Source organism: Cynoglossus semilaevis, chromosome 5 (assembly GCF_000523025.1).
Source record: "Cynoglossus semilaevis isolate Cse_v1.0 chromosome 5, Cse_v1.0, whole genome shotgun sequence".
NCBI lineage: Eukaryota > Metazoa > Chordata > Actinopteri > Pleuronectiformes > Cynoglossidae > Cynoglossus > Cynoglossus semilaevis.
The window spans coordinates 11,361,517-11,381,384 of record NC_024311.1 but is presented as its reverse complement, the minus strand read 5'-3'; the positions used below and the strand labels follow the sequence as shown (position 1 = coordinate 11,381,384).

The following is a 19,868-nucleotide window of genomic DNA, read 5'->3' as shown; positions in this document are numbered from 1 at the left end:
TCGTGTTGAACCGGAAACACTCACTTCTACTTCCGCTTCTTCTTTCCACAACAACACGCTCAAAACAGACTTATATGCGCTTAGATATTGCATAATTTAAATGCAGTATTCAATTTAGTAACTCTGTTAACAAAACAAATTGCCTTTTATAATAGTTCATCCAATTTTGGGATTTTGCTGTGGTTAAATTCACTTTAAAGCGCACCGGGAGAATAAATGTGTCTGTAAACGCGGTCCTGCTAACAGCGTCTGACTGTTAGCATAGCTCCAGTATTTGATGGCAACGTGTACTCCACCCTCTTTGCCCGTGTTAAGGTATGCAAGTGTTTTTCCTGGGAGTTAATGCACCTTAATAAATGTTTCTAGTTAAAAAGAGCATGTATGCAATATGTCGTTTTTGTTTTGAAAGTTGTTAACCAGCGTCTTTTTTTTATTCTTCATATTAATTTCAGTCAAAAGCAACGCCGAGCTGCTCAGAGGAAAGAGAGAAGAAAGCGTAAACGCCAAGCTCTCGCCCAAGCCAGAGACTGTGGTATCGACTTCTGTTCATCTGCTGCCGATGATACTAATGGTGGTGAGCGGTCATTTGTTCAGGGCAATGAAAACACCAACGGTGTCATTGTTTTTACAAACACAGGAATTTGCACACCTGAAAAGGAAATAAATGAAGATGTTGACGACGTTGATCTATCTGAGCAGGAAAGGTACGTGTATTTTAACGTCATCACTATTATCATCGCTACCTGTCAGTATTTATCATGTTTGTTTATTTATATTTGACTGAAACTTTTCAGATTGCGTCTGCATGAAGAGTGGGTAGAACGAGAGCGGCTGGCTCAGGAGGAGTTCAGATTGAGATGTGAGAGGGAGGAGGCCATAAGGAAGAGAAAAGAGGAGGAGGAGGTACCTGGTTTTTTTCCCCCCATCAAGCATTAGGTTACTTCCATGTCTTTCATTTCATGTCTGTCATTGATGCCCTGAAACCGTAGCGGGTTGAGTTATGAACTGTGTTAACTACAATCAACAAAAACCTTTAAAATTTTTTTACTAGAATAACAAAAAAACTAATCTAATCCACAGAGACTGATAAAGGAGGAATGGGAGGCTCAGCAGACGAGAGACCAGGCAGCAAAGGAGCAGAAACTGCAGGAGAAACGAGACAAAGAGGTGAAACAGGCCCTGGGAGGATAGAAACAAAAAGAAAAAAAGATTTATATCCTCTTCCATCTTCTGCAGTTAAACTGTACATATTACAGTGACTTTTCATAGTATTTGTGTGGTTTCAACATTTTTCACCAGTTTTTGGATTTGACCTGATGTGTTGTTTTGTGTTTGGTTCCTTTAAAACCTTTTCCTTAACCAAGGGGCACAAGCAGCCTTTCTGTTCCTTAAGTAACCGTCACAGGACGTCCAGGCCTCACAGCAAAGATGTATCTTTTACAACTGTTCATGCATTTTCCTACCGTTAGTTCTATCCCACTGATGCATTGTGTGTACACGTTTCCAAGAATGTGGTCTTAACCCACATGAACAGACATGCTGCAGAATGTTGACCTGTACACTTTTTCACCAGCCATGTTTTTACACCATTTATAGGAGGCTGTCCAGAAAATGTTGGACGAAGCTGAAAACCAGGTAAAAAACGTCTGTTTTCATATCAATGATATTCAACTTCATATTTAGGATCTATGGATTAAATCCTACAGTGAGACATTTTTATTAGAGCTGTCCGATAATCTCCTAATTATGTAATATCGGTAAGAATCATTATGGGTTTTTCCTCCGATAATGAAAAACCAATGGAATCGGAAATGAAGTTACGCAAAAAGCTAATATTGAACATCCCTAATTTTTATATCAATGACGAATCGGAAATTAAGTTAAGCAAAAAGCTAATATCGAACATCCCTAATTTTTATATCAATGACATTTTGTACTTTCTGTTTTAGCCATGGATGTTTTCTTTTTGACAATTTACGGTTGTTGTTAAACAGAGTAGATATTTCAAGACTTTCTCAGCTTCAATAAGTGTAATTGTTTTTGTCAGCTTGAAAATGGACAGCGGTGGGTAAATCCTGAGCCTCCAGAAACAGACAAATCTGAGAACTATGGAACAGAGCGCGACGTGGCCAACTGTCCGTTCTTCCTGAAGACTGGAGCGTGTCGATTTGGAGACAGGTAAATTTCAGGAGGGATTTTCTATTAAATGGTAAATATATGACATCAACTCTGTGTTCATGTATATGAATTAAACATTTTACATTTTCTCCATGTTTGTTTTTTTTCCCCAGATGTTCTCGGAAGCACGTCTATCCCACATCCAGCCCGACGCTGATGGTGCGTGGTATGTTTACAACCTTTGGCATGGAGGAGACGTGCCGTGATGATTACGACGTGGATGCCTGTCTGGAACACAGCGAGGAAGACCTGCTGGAATCTTTCCTCGACTTCTACCATGATGTGCTGCCAGAGTTCAGAAGTGTTGGCAAAGTGATTCAGTTTAAGGTGAGATGAGAGTAGGGACAGTTGAGTCAGAGGAACTGACAAATAACGACAGTCAGAGTGATTTTTTTTTTTTTGGTTTCTGTGTTTTGGGACAGTTGAGTCACAGGAACTGACGGATAACGACAGTCAGAGTGATTTTCTTTTGGTTTCTGTGTTTTCTAATGTCTATTGTCATTCACAGCTGGGCTGATATAGTAATGTCTGTTGTCATTCACAGCTGGGCTGATATAGTACCTGATGTCTGTACTGTGTTGTTCTTTTTAAAGGTCAGCTGTAATTTTGAGCCACACCTGAGAGGAAATGTCTATGTTCAGTTTGACACGTAAGTTGTCCAAGAATTTAATTGTTAATTCGACATGATTACATTTCCGTGGTTGTTGTCCTTGGGTATATATATATATATATTTACATTTCCGTGGTTGTTGTCCTCGGGTTCTTATATTGTATCTTACTCTTTGTCTAGTGAGGAAGAGTGTAAAGATGCCTTCATCAAATTCAACGGGCGGTGGTATGCTGGCCGTCAGCTTCACTGTGAGCTTTGTCCCGTCAACAGATGGAAAAATGCAATATGTGGTGAGTGTCTTTGACCAGGAATACTTTGAGAGCAGTATTCATTTTATATATGGACATCTATGTACATACATTCACATATACTGTACATTGTATAAATATGTAAATATAATGTTTTATATATTTTATTTATATATGTTTTCACTTTGTGTATCAGGATTGTTTGACAGAAGGAAGTGTCCCAAAGGAAAGCACTGTAACTTCCTGCATGTGTTTCGCAACCCTGGCAATGAATTCTGGGAGGCTGACCGGGACCTCCACCTGTCACCAGACCGCAACGGCTGGGGAAGTCGCAGAGATGGGAGTCAGTCGGAGCGGCACGGCGATTATTCCTGGAGACAGCGTCACGGCAGCAGAAGTCCAACACGATCAGACAGATCACACAGTAGACGTGAGGACAGCTGGAGTCGAGAGAGGAGGATGTCCCACCAGGACAAGGAGGACAAATGGTGGTCGAGACACAGTGACAGAAGGAACGCCAGATATCTGCACAGAAGAGACAGAACTAGGAGTAGAAGTAGAGACCGAGAAGAAGACAGAAGAAGAACGAGAAGTAGAGAAAAGGACAGAGAGCGCAAGTCCAGGAACAGAAGTGAAGACAGAGACAAAGATGGAGACACACGGGTAGAATCCCAAGAAAGGTCAAGAAGCCGGAGTACAGAGAGGGAAAAGGAAGACCTGCTGGAATCTTTCCTCGACTTCTACCATGATGTGCTGCCAGAGTTCAGAAGTGTTGGCAAAGTGATTCAGTTTAAGGTGAGATGAGAGTAGGGACAGTTGAGTCAGAGGAACTGACAAATAACGACAGTCAGAGTGATTTTTTTTTTTTTGGTTTCTGTGTTTTCTAATGTCTGTTGTCATTCACAGCTGGGCTGATATAGTACCTGATGTCTGTACTGTGTTGTTCTTTTTAAAGGTCAGCTGTAATTTTGAGCCACACCTGAGAGGAAATGTCTATGTTCAGTTTGACACGTAAGTTGTCCAAGACAAGAATTTAATTGTTAATTCGACATGATTACTACATTTCCGTGGTTGTTGTCCTCGGGTTCTTATATTGTATCTTACTCTTTGTCTAGTGAGGAAGAGTGTAAAGATGCCTTCATCAAATTCAACGGGCGGTGGTATGCTGGCCGTCAGCTTCACTGTGAGCTTTGTCCCGTCAACAGATGGAAAAATGCAATATGTGGTGAGTGTCTTTGACCAGGAATACTTTGAGAGCAGTATTCATTTTATATATGGACATCTATGTACATACATTCACATATACTGTACATTGTATAAATATGTAAATATAATGTTTTATATATTTTATTTATATATGTTTTCACTTTGTGTATCAGGATTGTTTGACAGAAGGAAGTGTCCCAAAGGAAAGCACTGTAACTTCCTGCATGTGTTTCGCAACCCTGGCAATGAATTCTGGGAGGCTGACCGGGACCTCCACCTGTCACCAGACCGCAACGGCTGGGGAAGTCGCAGAGATGGGAGTCAGTCGGAGCGGCACGGCGATTATTCCTGGAGACAGCGTCACGGCAGCAGAAGTCCAACACGATCAGACAGATCACACAGTAGACGTGAGGACAGCTGGAGTCGAGAGAGGAGGATGTCCCACCAGGACAAGGAGGACAAATGGTGGTCGAGACACAGTGACAGAAGGAACGCCAGATATCTGCACAGAAGAGACAGAACTAGGAGTAGAAGTAGAGACCGAGAAGAAGACAGAAGAAGAACGAGAAGTAGAGAAAAGGACAGAGAGCGCAAGTCCAGGAACAGAAGTGAAGACAGAGACAAAGATGGAGACACACGGGTAGAATCCCAAGAAAGGTCAAGAAGCCGGTGGACAGAGAGTGTAAGAGAGATAAGAAGGAGAGAAAAAAGCCCCAAGAAATCAGATAAAGGAAACCTGCGCTCTCGGCACAAACACTCCAAAAAGAGTAAGAAGAAAAGCAAGAAGAAACGCAAGAAGAAGAGCCACAGGTCTGACGAGAGCGCCTCATCTGGTGACTCAGAAGAGGAGAAAGACACAGAGGACGTTGACGACAACAACCCTGCAGCAAGTCACAGTGAACAGGTTGATGAAAACACTGATGTAGATGTGAACAGTGATTCAAAGAATCAGATCCCAATGTGATGATCAACAACAGGAGAGAACTGAACAATTATGAACAAATCAGTACTTCCTTAAACATATTGACCACAAAATTGTGTTTTTTTCCCCATTATTTATTAATCTTTAGTGTGTATATATGTATGGATATGGACATATACATGTGTATATTTACGTGTTTGTATATATACGTATATACAAATACATGTTTACACATACAGTATATGTGCATATACAGTATGTATGCATGTAAGGCTACATGGATATATGTTTATAGAAATATGTATATTTTGCTCCAAAATAAAACAAGGATTCCACATGTGTTTATATTTACTGCATACATTTATTGTTAATAACTTCCCATTGTAACAAATGTTGGCAAACATATTGGCAGTGGAAAATACAAAAGTAAAGTAAATGATACCTTTCACTGAAATCAATGATGAGTTTTAAGATTGCGGATTTTTAAAAGCGTCTGTGTCTTCATGTGCAGCTTTACTTCCTGTGTTCCCCTCCCTGTACACGCTGAGTGAACACTGATCTCTGAATAGAGCGCTAAACCAAACACTGATTATCTGGTAAAAAAAAGAAAAAAGAAATCCACATTCCCTTTTTGCGAGACATCATTTTCTGCCACGTTAGCCTTCATTACTTATCAAGAAAGTAAAACACAGTGTTCTTTGGTCATAAGTTAAGTCTTTAAGCCAAAGTGTCATAACCACATAAAATAGATTCTCTTTTATTTGGGTGCCTAACATGCAACCTGACCTGGGAGTGGGGAGGGGGTTTGTCTTTGTAAACTTTGATCTTAAGCCTTGGTTGGACGACTATTAAAGAAGAGAAATGACACTGAACCACAGAAATGACAGTAACAGATGTTTAAGGTAAAAAAAAAAGTTGAAAAGGAATCACCAACATTGTACAAAAATGATATTTAAGTCAAACGCTGGGCTGAATGTAACAGTGTATCAGTATTTCCCTTATTAACAAGAACGTCAGTTGACAGTCGTGATGGTATCGCCGTTATATGTCAGTCACAGAGCTGAGCTGTGGAGCACAGTAGTAAACAATGTAAACAAAACAATCTAATGTTAATAAAAAGATCACAACCCTGAAATATTCAAAAAGTTAGAACCTTTGAAATCAAATTTGTGTTATGTATTAGTATTTTACGTATATTTGTGACAATGTGGAAGACTGAAAACCTACAAAAACTTTTTTTAGCTAAATTTAAACTCTCGGTACAATCTAAATTTATTTCCCTTATTTTTGGCATTTTAACATTTTTTTTCTTCCTAGGTTTTAGCTTCCACTGGGCTGTGACCAATCATTTAGTCTTTAGTAGCTCAGTTGTCCATATTTGAAATGTTTTTGAACGTATCCAGCATCATCTGGGCTAGCCTTTGATTATCATTGAGCTAATTTTAGTTCTTTTTTTTTTATTTCTGTATTTTCAGAATTTCCAGCCACCACATATGTTTTTAAGCAATAATTTCAAGTAGCTAAGTATCAAAACTAGAACCTAAACTGAATCAATTACCAGATATTTCAGGCGACCCCCTTTGAATAGCAGGTGACCCCATGTAGGGTCGCAACCCTTAGGTTGAAAACAGATAATGATGATCCAGTTTTAATTGAACAGCAGCTAATAGGCTACATTATAGCAGCTAGCCAGATATTTAACGACTTTGGTGATGGTCCGTTCCCCCCATTAAGTAGCAGGTACTCAGCTCTGTGACTGAATCAACAGTTCTACAGTAGTTTAATGAATCGACTGCAGCTACAACAGCACCTTGAAATATTTTCTTAAGCCAAACAGCACAAGTAACTTTCCTGTTAGTGATGACAAGCGATCATCAGGTGATGCTGGAGTTTGTTTGTTTTTTTTAATACGTTGTTGCTACATTGTTCTCTGTGGATTTTTCTTTTAAGAAGTGAAGTGACGTCTGCTCACAGTACTGCAAGGATACAGCCAGGGAACTGCTACATAAGGAGACACAATAACACCACAGCTGGCACCACACTTAGAGGACGTTACAGGATAATAATATACTACAGAGTAATACAGTACACATACGCACGCGCACACACACACACACACACACACACACAACACTGACGAGGTGGAGACAGGTGTAGAGTGGTCGGGTTGTCGGATCCACGTGGGAAGAACACTGAGACGGGAGATGACTTATGTCAGGCCGATTTCCTCTAGGACGCTCCTCGGTGCCTCGGCCTCCTGCAGAGGGAGAAAAGAGTTTGTTTTGTTGGAAGTTGTTAAACTGTCAGACTTTAGACTTTGACGCTCAATACAACATGGGGCTTTAACACAACGTTTATCCATTTATCACATGTACGGAACCAAAGTACCCTCCGCCTCCTTCCTGTCTCCTGGAAGGAGTTTGCAGTCCACAACAATGACGCTCATGATTTGTACTTGAGAACCACTAATCTAGATTTGTTGTGAACCACATTTTGCTCTAAGAGAAGCTAAAGACATCATATTTCATATAAATGGACATCAACATGCTGGGAATCAAAAGGCTAGGTCTTCACTGTTTGAAGAAAATTTTCTTTTTTTTCAAAAGCTCAGTGGAGTTTCGACATGTAGGGGCTTGACAATGTTCCTACAATAGGGGGCGCTGGGGAAAAAGTTTGGTAACCACTGACGTAATGGTGGATCAGTGTTAAGGAGTGCACTAAAAATCAGTAATAGATAATATTTTAAGTTAATGCCAGTCTGACAGAAGCAGGACTAACAGCTGGTCCGACATGTTCCTCGTCGCTGCGACAACAATAGAGCTGCGTGCTTCACTAAAAATAAATCACTGAGCACTCATTCTGTCCACTGAGAACCACCACAATGCAAACGTGCAGGAAGGCAGACTGTTGTTCTGGACTGGCACAAGAGTCAGACAGGAGTATTAATCAAACACCGCACGCCTGGAATAAACACGACAGCAGGTTCAGATGCTTGCGAGGTGACTTGTTACCGATTTTTTATGTGACGCTAACTCAAAGGCATTTCTTCTTTTGCTCAAGTTTAATTAAATACTGAGCTAATGAGTCTAAGAAACATTAAAATGTGATTAAAAGTCAAACTGCTCTGGTCGTATGGACCTGGCTAACTGTCAATATATTAAACAACAAAAGAATATAAACAAATATGAACTGGAAAGAGTTCCTTTCTTTACAGGAACACTGTTGGTGTCTGTGGAACAAGTTCTTCCCACGTTCTGATCAACACCTGAACGTCACTTAGGCTCTGTAGAGACCTGAAGTCTTGGTTTAATAGAAGGGCACAACCAACGTTATTTGACACATACCGCCACCTACTGTTCTAGAATGTGTAGTGTCATGCTATGACCAGTGAATTTTTGATGTATGATTCATTTTTTATTTCAACCGTTGTGAACTGTCACACATTTGTATCGGGTTTTAACCAATCGACGATGCATCGTTACTTCCCTAGTAAGGATACTTTCACTTTCTCAATACTTATAGAATAAAATAATTTCTCAAACAGTATAATATTTTAAAAAACAAAGGTGGATCAATGCTCAGTGATTTTAAAAGGACAAAAAAACACCCTATGAATCAGCTGGCATTCAACTACACACCTCCTGCAGCAGGTCGGCTTGCTCGATGGCCTTCAGCACGTTCTTCTTAGACGTCTCCTGAGCTTCTCCGCCGAGGAGGAACTCATCCAGAATAAAGTAGGCCTTCTCAAAGTTGAAGATGATGTCCAGCTCACACACCTGAGAAGACAACGACGGATTAGGGCAGATTCTCGTCCGACTAAAACAACATAATATTCTTGTTCCTTCATTGACGACAGTAAAGAAACTCACACTTCCAAAATACTTGTCCAACAGCTCCACATATCGGTGGATGATCTCCAACGTGATCAGCTCGTTGTCCTGATCTTCAACGGCACAACAGAAATACAGACTGGCATATCTGCAAAATCAACAACAGATCCATGTTAGGCACACGGTTTGTCATCTTGTTAGCTTAGCATAGCTCCATGCCATGCCATCTATTCTGTAGCACATTCAACGTTTATGCACCAAAGAAAAGTCTTTAAAGACTCCAGCAGTCACCGTCGACACAAGTTTAGAAAACAGGAAACTTTGTGCTTAAATACAAATTTGGCAACACACTCTGATAAAACCTGTTGGATATTAACTTTTTATAGGACACGTCACAGGCTGCTGATATTTGGGTCGCAGCTTCAGCTCCGTACCTGCTTTATTTGCTGTTCTTGCAAATATATCTTCTCCTGGGATTTACCCAGAGTTTGTTATATTTAAGACATGGAATAAAATCACCATTACAACAGAACAATCTTAAAGTTTTAATACAGGTAAATGGAAAATTATAAAATAATTATGTTTTATTTAAAAAATAAAGTCAGCTCAAAGGATTAGTCAGAATCTAAATTAGAAGTTTTTAATTACAAAAGGCTTGTAATTTATATAAATGGTAAATGTGGATATGTATTGTTTTATACATGACTGTTTACAATGAGTATTTTTGTTATTTTAACACAACAAGATTCTTAGATATTTAAATAATTCTCTGCAACTGTAATGACCAAAGACAAGTCAAAGGTAAAACCTGAAGAGAGTCAAAGTTTTTCTCTCTTTTTATTATTTTTTTCTGTTGTAATTCTTCATCATTATCCTACCGTTTGTACACTATCTTGAGGTCCCTCCACTCCAAGAAGCTGCACATTTTGGGCTTCCTGGCCAGTATGGTCTGGACCAGGTCTCGTGAGATCTTCTTCCTCTCCTTGTCAGACAGAGGCACGTACCATTTCTGTAGCCGCAGCTTCCCCTGACGGCTGAACAACAGCATGAACTGCATCTGGGAAACAAGGTTCAGGGAAATATTACCCTGTTGTTAACTACTGCTTCAGTAAAGTTAAAACGAGTGACATACAAAACCAAATGTTTAAAAACTTTTCTGGAATGACTTTCCGAAAGTTACACTATGGCAATTTTACATTTACTATCAAAGAGTCAATATTTACAGTAACATGGATTAAATCTCTAGAAACTCGTGGCTCCAGTTTCTAGAGATTATCTTGGTTACAATGCAGTTTTACTTTACGGTTACTGTACTTTACAGTAATATTATATATAAGTATATATAGTTTTTTCTAGAATTATTTTAGAAAAATGTTATAATAACAGCGGGGTACTTATGTAATACGGAAAGTACTGCATCGACTATGGTATTATCAAAAAAATAATTAAGGTTTTTATAAACCCACAAATGAATTAAAAAAATTAAATATCCGATCAGATATGACCAATAAAAGCTTCCGTAGTTATATTGACTTGTTTCTAATGTATAAGTGCTGTCTCTCAGTCCATACTTCATGACACACCAGAAGAAATGTATTTCTAATGAAACGATGAACCGAGAAAAATGTGGACGAGTGAATTATTGATGATGGTGCAAAGAACAGCAGGCGTGGTCGCGTTTGGTCATCGCGGCAGCGCATTTAACGTTGTTTTGTGACGTTTGTAAAAAGTTTATCAGCTTTCGTGAGCTAATGTCTCTAAATGATCACATATTTAACATCAACAACACGTTCGGTTTCATTTGCGCCCCCTCCTGCGACGCTTAGCTAGCTACAAGCAGAACGGAAATGAACACATACAATTACCTTTAAACAGTCCTTCGTCTCACTGAACCAGTCAGTCGAGTTTCAGTTTAATTAACTGATAAAGTAAAACATACAACCCGAAGAGGGTGTGTGAGTGTTTTGGGGGAGCTCAGTGTTAGCGTCTACCCTACCCCGATGCTAAAGTCTCGAGTATGGGCTGGTTGTTGATGAGGGCAGCGGTGCAGAAAGCAGAGCCGTGATTAGCTGAAAAAGTCCCAGAGCTTTATTCTGATTGGCTAAAATCCGTTCCGTTATTTGTGACGTCTTCTGTAGCGTCCCAGAACTTCAGTTGAACACTTCCTGTGTAGTGGGAAATATTTCTGCGATTTTTAAGACATGGAAGTTTTATAGTTTCTCAAGAATTTTATAACTTCCGGATATTTTTTGTTGTGGAAAAATAATAGAAGCATTTCTACTAAAAGTGTACGGAAACACACAAAACAAATTTGAAATATATCAGTGTCCATTTTGTGCTACTTTCTAGACTATTTAGACTAGAAAACAACAGAAAAAGGATGAATTTTCATTATGTCAAATGTTCTGGTTAACGCATAATAAATATACAAATGGTAAAATCCTTAAAATCTTTGTGTTTTTCTTTTGTTATGATTAATTGTTATGGCTGGGCAATGCAGTTCAAGGCACAGATTAACAGCTTCTATCAGAGAAATGTCCTCCCTCCTTAATGGCGACGCTATTTGTAGTCTCAGTAAAGGATGCAAAATTATATGGTACAAGGCGGTAACCCGCGCCCCCTTTGTTGGTACCTAATGCTGCACCTTTGCCCTCTCTTGAGCCAACACTGGACATATGATGGACTCGTCACTGCCATTTCATTGCGAATTTCATTTAGCGATTGTTTATGCGTCAACAATCAAGGAAAAATATAAAAGTATTTTGGCACCCCCTAGTGGTAAACAACAGAACCGCAGGATCATTGATATTTTCCGTTCACTGACTGGATCTCGGAATGCAGGCTCACGAACTGTCATCTCCGCCTCCTGCTTTCACACACTGAAGCAGAACGTATGCCCAGGCGGAAGCGTGTGTAAGTGTGTCTGTTGAAGTGCGTATGTGTGTGTTTATACGGGCTTGAGTTGAATATTACATGTTGTCGAATCTGGATGCTACACGGCCACGAGCTTTAGCAGCGAGAAGCCTCTGCAGAGTCAGAGACAGAGTGGGAGGTTTGGTTTATGACGGGATAGTGTGTGTGTTTTCAATGTAAACTGAGAATTCCGTCAGCAAGTGTGTCGACGGATGTCATGGACACTTGTTGTCGTTGTTGTGTGTACATGTAAGTGAGTGTGTGATTATCGGTGAGGATGAGGAGCCGCAGTAACTCCGGAGTCAGACTGGATGGATATGCCAGGCTGGTCCAAGAGACGATCCTGTGCCATCAGGTGAGTGCAGTTCTATACGCAGTGTGACTCAGACCTGAGACCAGTCCCAGTTATAGACCTCATTATTACCTCACGTTGCTTGGACACTAATTTGTTTCAGTTTAACCATAAACGTATTCTTGCCCAGCCTTTAATATGGTGTTGTTGTCAGGGGCGGTTCCGGTCATTTCGGTGCCCTGGTTTGGCCGCCCAGTTCAATGAAATGATTTTTTTGTTTATTTTTTTCGTTACTTTTTTGTATTAATTTCAAGATAACGACAGGGCTCCAATGGTGGCTACAAACCATTACCATTACTGATTTTATTTCAACTTTGGTTGTATTTGTTTTGTTTCTAAGGCGCCACCTGCTGGCTTGGGTGCCAACAGGTGGCGCCCTAGCCGACCACCTACATGGTCTATCTATGCCAAAGGTGGGTTCCTGTTGTTGTTGTTATTGACATATCTCGGTTGCTCTTAAAAGTACACTGTCAAGAATTTATAATTTTTTAATTCCAGTTTTGGTAACATGTTGTGGTGGAATATCTCTTACGTCATCTTGGCCTGTCCAAACATGTAGAGGAAGAGATGCTGAAATATTACAAGATATTTAATATGCCTTTTAAAACAGAATGATTTCCAAACTCCTGAGTCCACACGTTTTTGTAGACTATAATTATATACTATATATAATCATGTATCACCCTGAGTAACTAGATGACCATATTTATGCCCTGTATTTCAGTTCACATTTCTCTACAGTACCTAGAAGTCTTACGTAAGTGTGACCTTATTTGCTCTCCTATACCAGCAGGATAATGAGCTTATCAGACAGATCTCCTTGGTAGCTCATTTACAGGTATTTCTGAACCAAGTGTATGTTACACCAATATTCTGTACAGGTTTTAGTGTACACAAAGCCAGAATGTGAGGAGGGAAATCTGATCTGAAGTTCTAAACCAAATACCTGTTACCCTTAAAATACCTTTATGTGTTTGGTGTGACGTATCATCCGACCTAGACACCGTGTTGTTCACACACTTATTTAGTATAGTTACTAATGTGTGATATCATGAATACTGTCATAGTGATGTACACGGTGCAGCTGGCTGAGCTGTTGTACACTGGGTGGAGGGAATCTTTCAACTCTGGGCTTGGATTTCAGGCCGCCGGCCAAACACTTACCCCGAGTTTCTCACCATGCCTGGCCACGAGCCTGGATAAATATGGAGAGCTGCGTCAGAAGGGGGTAAAATATACATGCTGTATGCATGTACACACTGATGTGTACTGTAGGTGTGATCACACTTGAAGCTACAGCGTTCTGGATTTCTTTTCACCCAGTGCACACCGGGCTGAATCCCTGCTGCGTCCTTATGTTGAGAACTCATTGGTGTTTTATATAAATCTAATCCTGGTCAGACAGGAGTGAAAGGATGATATGTGTTTTTATAGTATTACAGCAAGATCATGTTCTATGTTACACTTTCTCCTACATTCCAAATAAAAACAAAATACACGTTACAACGAGTTAATTGTTTTCTACAAAAAGACTTAAAAGTGATTCAAAAGCATTACATGTTATATTTTCCTTGAAAACGATACTTTTTCCACAGTAGGAGAGTAATTATGCAATAATTAGCAATATGTGGTTGAACGTCGGAATTATCAGATATACTTTGCGTATTATTCTGCCCATGCGTTTACATTTTCTAAATTATTAAATTTCACAAATCAATTATTTTTGCTTATATATATAATTCCAGTTTGCAGTAATCTGACACGACACCCATTTAACATATTTATATATAACACTGTATAAAAATGTTCAAACTGGATAAATGTGTAGCACGTTGCCTTTGGATACCACATTTTTATCACTTGATTGTACCCCGATGTGTACATTCTAATTATATATTGACCATGATCATCATGATGTGTACATTCTAATTATATATTGACGTATGAAGAAGGAATACATTCAGACATTTAGTCTTGCAGATGTTTTGCAGCCAATAGAAGTTTAGGGAGGTTCAATCTGACCGCGCTCTGCTTGGCTATAAACAAGGCCCGGTCAAAGTCCAGGCCCTGGAATAGATTGAGGAGCAGGAAACTATGCACTTTTATCTGTCAGCGGTGGAGTTTATACTGAGACACAGTCAACAGCTCGTCCAAACTGTGACCCTCAGGTTTCCACCGCCGTGAGATAACGGTGCCAGGGAGTGTACATACCTGATATAGTTTCAGAGACGTGGTTGTTTTTAACTGTTCATCCCACAAAGAATGGCTGAGGAATAGATAAACCAGGAGGAATGTTTATATAGTCTTCTAGAACTACAATCTGATGAAATTTAAAATTAATAAATTTAAAAAAACATTTAAAAGTGTTTATTGATGTTTTGAGCGCCACCAAACTGGATCATTAAATAAACGTGGATTTAAAAAATTGGAAATATACTATACTGTATATATTTTTACAAGTCATTGACAACCATAACCCTAACAGTCTGAAATGATTATTATTATTAAATACTGTTTAAATGCTGGTTTATAGAGGTACTGTATGTAGTCCCTGGTCTGCTGCCCTCACTACAGTTTAAGAGCACATGTCACTTGTACGTTCACTGTATGTGTTTCAGAACCCAGTGACCGGACTTCTACCAGCCAGTACCCAGAAGAAGGACGCCTGGGTGAGGGACAATGTGTACAGTATCCTGGCAGTGTGGGGGCTGGGCATGGCCTACCGCAAGAACGCAGACCGTGACGAGGACAAGGCCAAGGCCTATGAACTGGAGCAGGTGTGTGGTGTGTGTGTATATGTTGTCAGTGTGTTTTATATATATTACAGTTTCATATATAATCAATTGTGCGTCTGTGTGCGTTTGTTGGCAGAGTGTGGTGAAACTGATGCAGGGCCTTCTTCAGTGCATGATGAGACAGGTAGGTTACAACAGACTACAGCGTCACAGGCTGGCTGATCAGATTTGTAATGACATTGTTTACTTTTGTTAAAAAAGTAGTTGTTTACTCACTAGTTCTTTGTCTCTTTTAAAGACCAGGTTTCTTTTATTTAGATCCCATTTAGGAGAAAATAGATGATAAAGCACTGTGTGTATGTATGTTTGTACGTTTCTCAGTTTCTAATACTGTGCTGGTGAACTACTGTATGTGTGTATGTCGATGTTTTCAGGTGGCCAAGGTGGAAAAGTTTAAACACACACAAAGTACCCAGGACTGCTTGCATGCCAAGTACGATACTCCGACCTGCGCCACCGTGGTTGGAGACGACCAGTGGGGACACCTGCAGGTGGACGCTACTTCCATTTACCTGCTGATGCTGGCAGAGATGACGGCCTCTGGTACTCTGACATGTAACCATTGTTTTACTACAAAACCACGCTGAGCACGGGTTACTGAGCGAGTGTGTAACTGTATCACACAGGCCTGCGTATCGTCTCAAACCTGGACGAGGTCGCCTTTATCCAGAACATGGTGTTTTACATAGAAGCTGCCTACAAAGTGGCTGTGAGTATTCATTTTTTGGAATGTTTATATAGTCTTCTAGAACTACAATCTGATGAAATTTAAAATTAATAAATTAAAAAAAACATTTTAAAAGTGTTTATTGATGTTTTGAGCGCCACCAAACTGGATCATTAAATAAACGGGGGATTTAAAAAATTGGAAATATACTGTACTGTATATATTTTTACAAGTCATTGACAACCATAACCCTAACAGTCTGAAATGATTATTATTATTAAATACTGTTTAAATGCTGGTTTTATAGAGGTACTGTATGTAGTCCCTGGTCTGCTGCCCTCACTTCAAATGAAGAGCACATGTCACTTGTACGTTCACTGTATGTGTTTCAGAACCCAGTGACCGGACTTCTACCAGCCAGTACCCAGAAGAAGGACGCCTGGGTGAGGGACAATGTGTACAGTATCCTGGCAGTGTGGGGGCTGGGCATGGCCTACCGCAAGAACGCAGACCGTGACGAGGACAAGGCCAAGGCCTATGAACTGGAGCAGGTGTGTGGTGTGTGTGTATATGTTGTCAGTGTGTTTTATATATATATTACAGTTTCATATATAATCAATTGTGCGTCTGTGTGCGTTTGTTGGCAGAGTGTGGTGAAACTGATGCAGGGCCTTCTTCAGTGCATGATGAGACAGGTAGGTTACAACAGACTACAGCGTCACAGGCTGGCTGATCAGATTTGTAATGACATTGTTTACTTTTGTTAAAAAAGTAGTTGTTTACTCACTAGTTCTTTGTCTCTTTTAAAGACCAGGTTTCTTTTATTTAGATCCCATTTAGGAGAAAATAGATGATAAAGCACTGTGTGTATGTATGTTTGTACGTTTCTCAGTTTCTAATACTGTGCTGGTGAACTACTGTATGTGTGTATGTCGATGTTTTCAGGTGGCCAAGGTGGAAAAGTTTAAACACACACAAAGTACCCAGGACTGCTTGCATGCCAAGTACGATACTCCGACCTGCGCCACCGTGGTTGGAGACGACCAGTGGGGACACCTGCAGGTGGACGCTACTTCCATTTACCTGCTGATGCTGGCAGAGATGACGGCCTCTGGTACTCTGACATGTAACCATTGTTTTACTACAAAACCACGCTGAGCACGGGTTACTGAGCGAGTGTGTAACTGTATCACACAGGCCTGCGTATCGTCTCAAACCTGGACGAGGTCGCCTTTATCCAGAACATGGTGTTTTACATAGAAGCTGCCTACAAAGTGGCTGTGAGTATTCATTTTTTTTTCTTCTCATTAACAGTAGGTTATGTCAGTACAAAGGGAAACAAATATTTCTGTATTAAACATAAAGTTCTTAAAGTTACGCTTTTGTCACATTAGACAATTTATCAATAAAATTAAGGATAGAGAAAACAAACAAAAGAAAACAAAAAATTAAAAAAACATAAAAAATAAATATGAACAAAAATATGAATAAAAACAGTAAACTTTTCTTCATAGTACACAGCCATGTTAACAGAAAGTGAGCAGAGCTTTTTACACAAATATCCCATTTCTATAAGAAACACTGTCTCAAGTGTCACATAAACTGTGTAGAACTATTTACCTTCTTAATGACATGGCCGTCCCTCCTCTGTAGGATTATGGAATGTGGGAACGAGGCGACAAGACCAACCAGGGCATTCCGGAACTCAATGCCAGCTCCGTAGGAATGGCTAAGGTACCGAGCTCACACTCACTGATAACAACGTTGTACTGTTCTTCATCCTCATGCTGTGGTGAATGCAGGCAGCTCTGGAGGCCATAGATGAGCTGGATCTTTTCGGTGCCCACGGAGGACCCAAGTCAGTCATCCATGTTTTACCTGACGAGGTGGAACATTGTCAGGTAGTCCTGAATTGTCCTCCTCCCACTACAGCACAGTCACTAATGCTAATTCTTTCCTCTTTAATACCTGACTTTTCCCATTGTCCTCAGTCCATCCTCTGCTCCATGCTGCCAAGAGCCTCGACTTCTAAAGAGATAGACGCCGGTCTTCTGTCCGTCATTTCCTTCCCAGCTTTTGCTGTGGAGGATGGAGACCTGGTGGCCATTACTAAGTCTGAAATCATTGGCAAATTGCAGGTACTGTTTAATCTGATGTCAGAATACATGATACAATGTACAAACGTTATTTGTTTACAATTAATGACTTTGTCACATTGCATCATCATACAACAATATTTTCTCATATCAATCTGAGATCGCATAAAAAGTAGTCTTTCTACTTTTTCTGCCTTGCTCTCCTTTTTAGGTAGGACTATTGTCAAGACCTCGACCCTCACTTTTAGCCCCCTCCCATGTTGATTCAATCTTAGCTATTGCTTACAAAACTGCATTTCAACAAAGAGCATAAAATTACAAACCAGTTCAGTTTCGGGGGGGGTTGCCCCCAACTTTGGGAACCACTGGTCCACCTTCACTGTTCCTAATGTACGGTTGAAATGAAGCAAAGTAAATCTTCATCCTCTGATTCACTCAGGGTCGATTTGGCTGCTGTCGCTTCATTAGGGATGGATATCATTGTCCAAAAGAGGTGAGTAATATCCAAAATAAAATAAAACATTGTTTCATTTATATTGATTAAAAAAAAACTTACAGTTGAAAAAAACCTGATAAAGAGTTTCAGGGATATTGCGATTGATTGCGAGGCTCAGGATACCGTTTGTGTCTCACCAGGATCCAAATCGACTCCACTACGACCCCGCCGAGCTCAAACTGTTTGAAAACATTGAATGTGAATGGCCCATTTTCTGGACTTACCTCATCCTGGACGGGATCTTTGCTGGAGACCATGTGCAGGTAAGAACACAAACAGTGCTGTTTGACTTGTTATGTTTGATGTCAAGCTAGTGTCAATGAGCTGCAGATACAGTTTATATTATCATGTCGTCCACTCAGGTGCAGGAGTACCGTGAAGCCCTGGAAGGTATTTTGGTCAGAGGGAAGAATGGCATCAAACTAGTGCCTGAACTTTATTCTGTGCCAGCTGACAAGGTATTTTAGTGAAAAAAAGAGTATATTTTGTAATCTGTTTTTGTTTATTTTTGCTGGTCTATAACAGAAATAAACAAACAAAAGCTGAAAAAAACCCAATTTAATTAACTGAATTCAACTATCTTAGTGTGTGTCTTTTTTGAATTCCTACGAGTACATCAATGCTGTGTTCAACTAAACAGGCCCAGGGTTCATACTGGGTCACAGTAGATCATATGTGCCGTTGGGAAAACATTGACTTAGACCAGAGACTTTAAGCATTTTTGTCAACACCTGCAGGTGGATGAAGAGTACAAAAACCCTCACACTGTGGACAGAGTGGCCATGGGACAGCTGCCTCACATGTGGGGACAATCACTCTACATCCTGGGCTCTCTTCTCGCTGAGGTAGAGACTGACTCCGCTGACACTGCGTTTGACCTTTGACCTTTATGTCAGATGGAGAAAAAAAATGATTTGCTTCACAATGGACATTGTACTGATGGCTCTAAAATTCTCACTTTCATTTATTTCTACCTTCAGGGATTTTTAGCACCGGGGGAGATTGATCCACTGAACAGAAGATTCTCTACACACTTCAAGCCAGATGTTGTTGTTCAAGGTGGGTGAGGATTGAAATGTTTGATAAACTGGTTGAAAAGTACTCTTTGTTTATTTATTGATAATGTATATAATAATTTATTGATTTTTGGATTCTGCTCCAACCATCCCAGAGGAAAGTCACTTACACTCGTGTGTTTCTTTGAATATGTGTGGATCAGTGTGTGTGCTGGCTTTTAAATATATGTGTGGATCAGTGTGTGTGCTGGCAGAGTCCTTGGAGATTCAGGAGTTGTTAAATGATCATGGGATCACGGCCCAGACCATGGCGCAGGTTCTGCCCATCAGGGTCATGCCTGCTCGCATTCTGAGCCATGTCTATGTCAGACTGGGTGAGTAAGCACACAGGCCTGATCAAGTCAAAGTGTGTGTATGTGTGTGTGTTGTAATAATGGAACCATCATGTGTCACTGGAGCAGGAAACTGCAAGAAATTGGATTTGAGCGGAAGGCCTTACAGACACATCGGAGTTCTGGGAACGTCCAAATTCTACGAGA

General features: G+C 40.2%; 3 protein-coding genes across 3 annotated transcripts in view; 2 read left to right on the top strand and 1 right to left on the bottom strand.

Moving 5' to 3' along the window:
- Positions 1-18: 18 nt before the first annotated feature.
- On the top strand, positions 19-5,503 carry zrsr2 (zinc finger (CCCH type), RNA-binding motif and serine/arginine rich 2). The gene is made up of 10 exons (XM_017032624.2): positions 19-315; positions 453-704; positions 795-903; positions 1,081-1,167; positions 1,597-1,635; positions 2,048-2,178; positions 2,292-2,505; positions 2,772-2,827; positions 2,969-3,078; positions 4,416-5,503. The coding sequence occupies exons 1-10, from the start codon at positions 278-280 to the stop codon at positions 5,204-5,206; spliced, it is 1,827 nt and encodes a 608-aa protein (XP_016888113.1). The 5' UTR covers positions 19-277; the 3' UTR covers positions 5,207-5,503.
- Positions 5,504-6,045: 542 nt separating this feature from the next.
- ap1s2 (adaptor related protein complex 1 subunit sigma 2) lies at positions 6,046-11,047 on the bottom strand. Its single transcript, XM_008310484.3, has 5 exons — positions 10,860-11,047; positions 9,873-10,051; positions 9,034-9,142; positions 8,803-8,940; positions 6,046-7,421 (listed from the first exon to the last, which is right to left on the bottom strand). The coding sequence occupies exons 2-5, from the start codon at positions 10,049-10,051 to the stop codon at positions 7,374-7,376; spliced, it is 474 nt and encodes a 157-aa protein (XP_008308706.1). The 5' UTR covers positions 10,860-11,047; the 3' UTR covers positions 6,046-7,373.
- A 733-nt stretch (positions 11,048-11,780) lies between these two features.
- Positions 11,781-19,868, top strand: part of phka2 (phosphorylase kinase, alpha 2 (liver)) — a 14,391-nt gene continuing 6,303 nt past the window's right edge. Inside the window, 15 exon segments of the mRNA XM_025055824.1 lie at positions 11,781-12,262; positions 14,878-15,036; positions 15,131-15,178; positions 15,429-15,597; positions 15,681-15,763; positions 17,375-17,455; positions 17,524-17,622; positions 17,713-17,859; positions 18,257-18,310; positions 18,454-18,576; positions 18,676-18,771; positions 19,051-19,158; positions 19,294-19,372; positions 19,569-19,703; positions 19,791-19,868. The exon segment at positions 19,791-19,868 is cut by the window's right edge and continues 261 nt beyond it. Coding sequence (XP_024911592.1) covers positions 12,185-12,262; positions 14,878-15,036; positions 15,131-15,178; positions 15,429-15,597; positions 15,681-15,763; positions 17,375-17,455; positions 17,524-17,622; positions 17,713-17,859; positions 18,257-18,310; positions 18,454-18,576; positions 18,676-18,771; positions 19,051-19,158; positions 19,294-19,372; positions 19,569-19,703; positions 19,791-19,868 — 1,537 coding nt within the window. The 5' untranslated portion in view covers positions 11,781-12,184.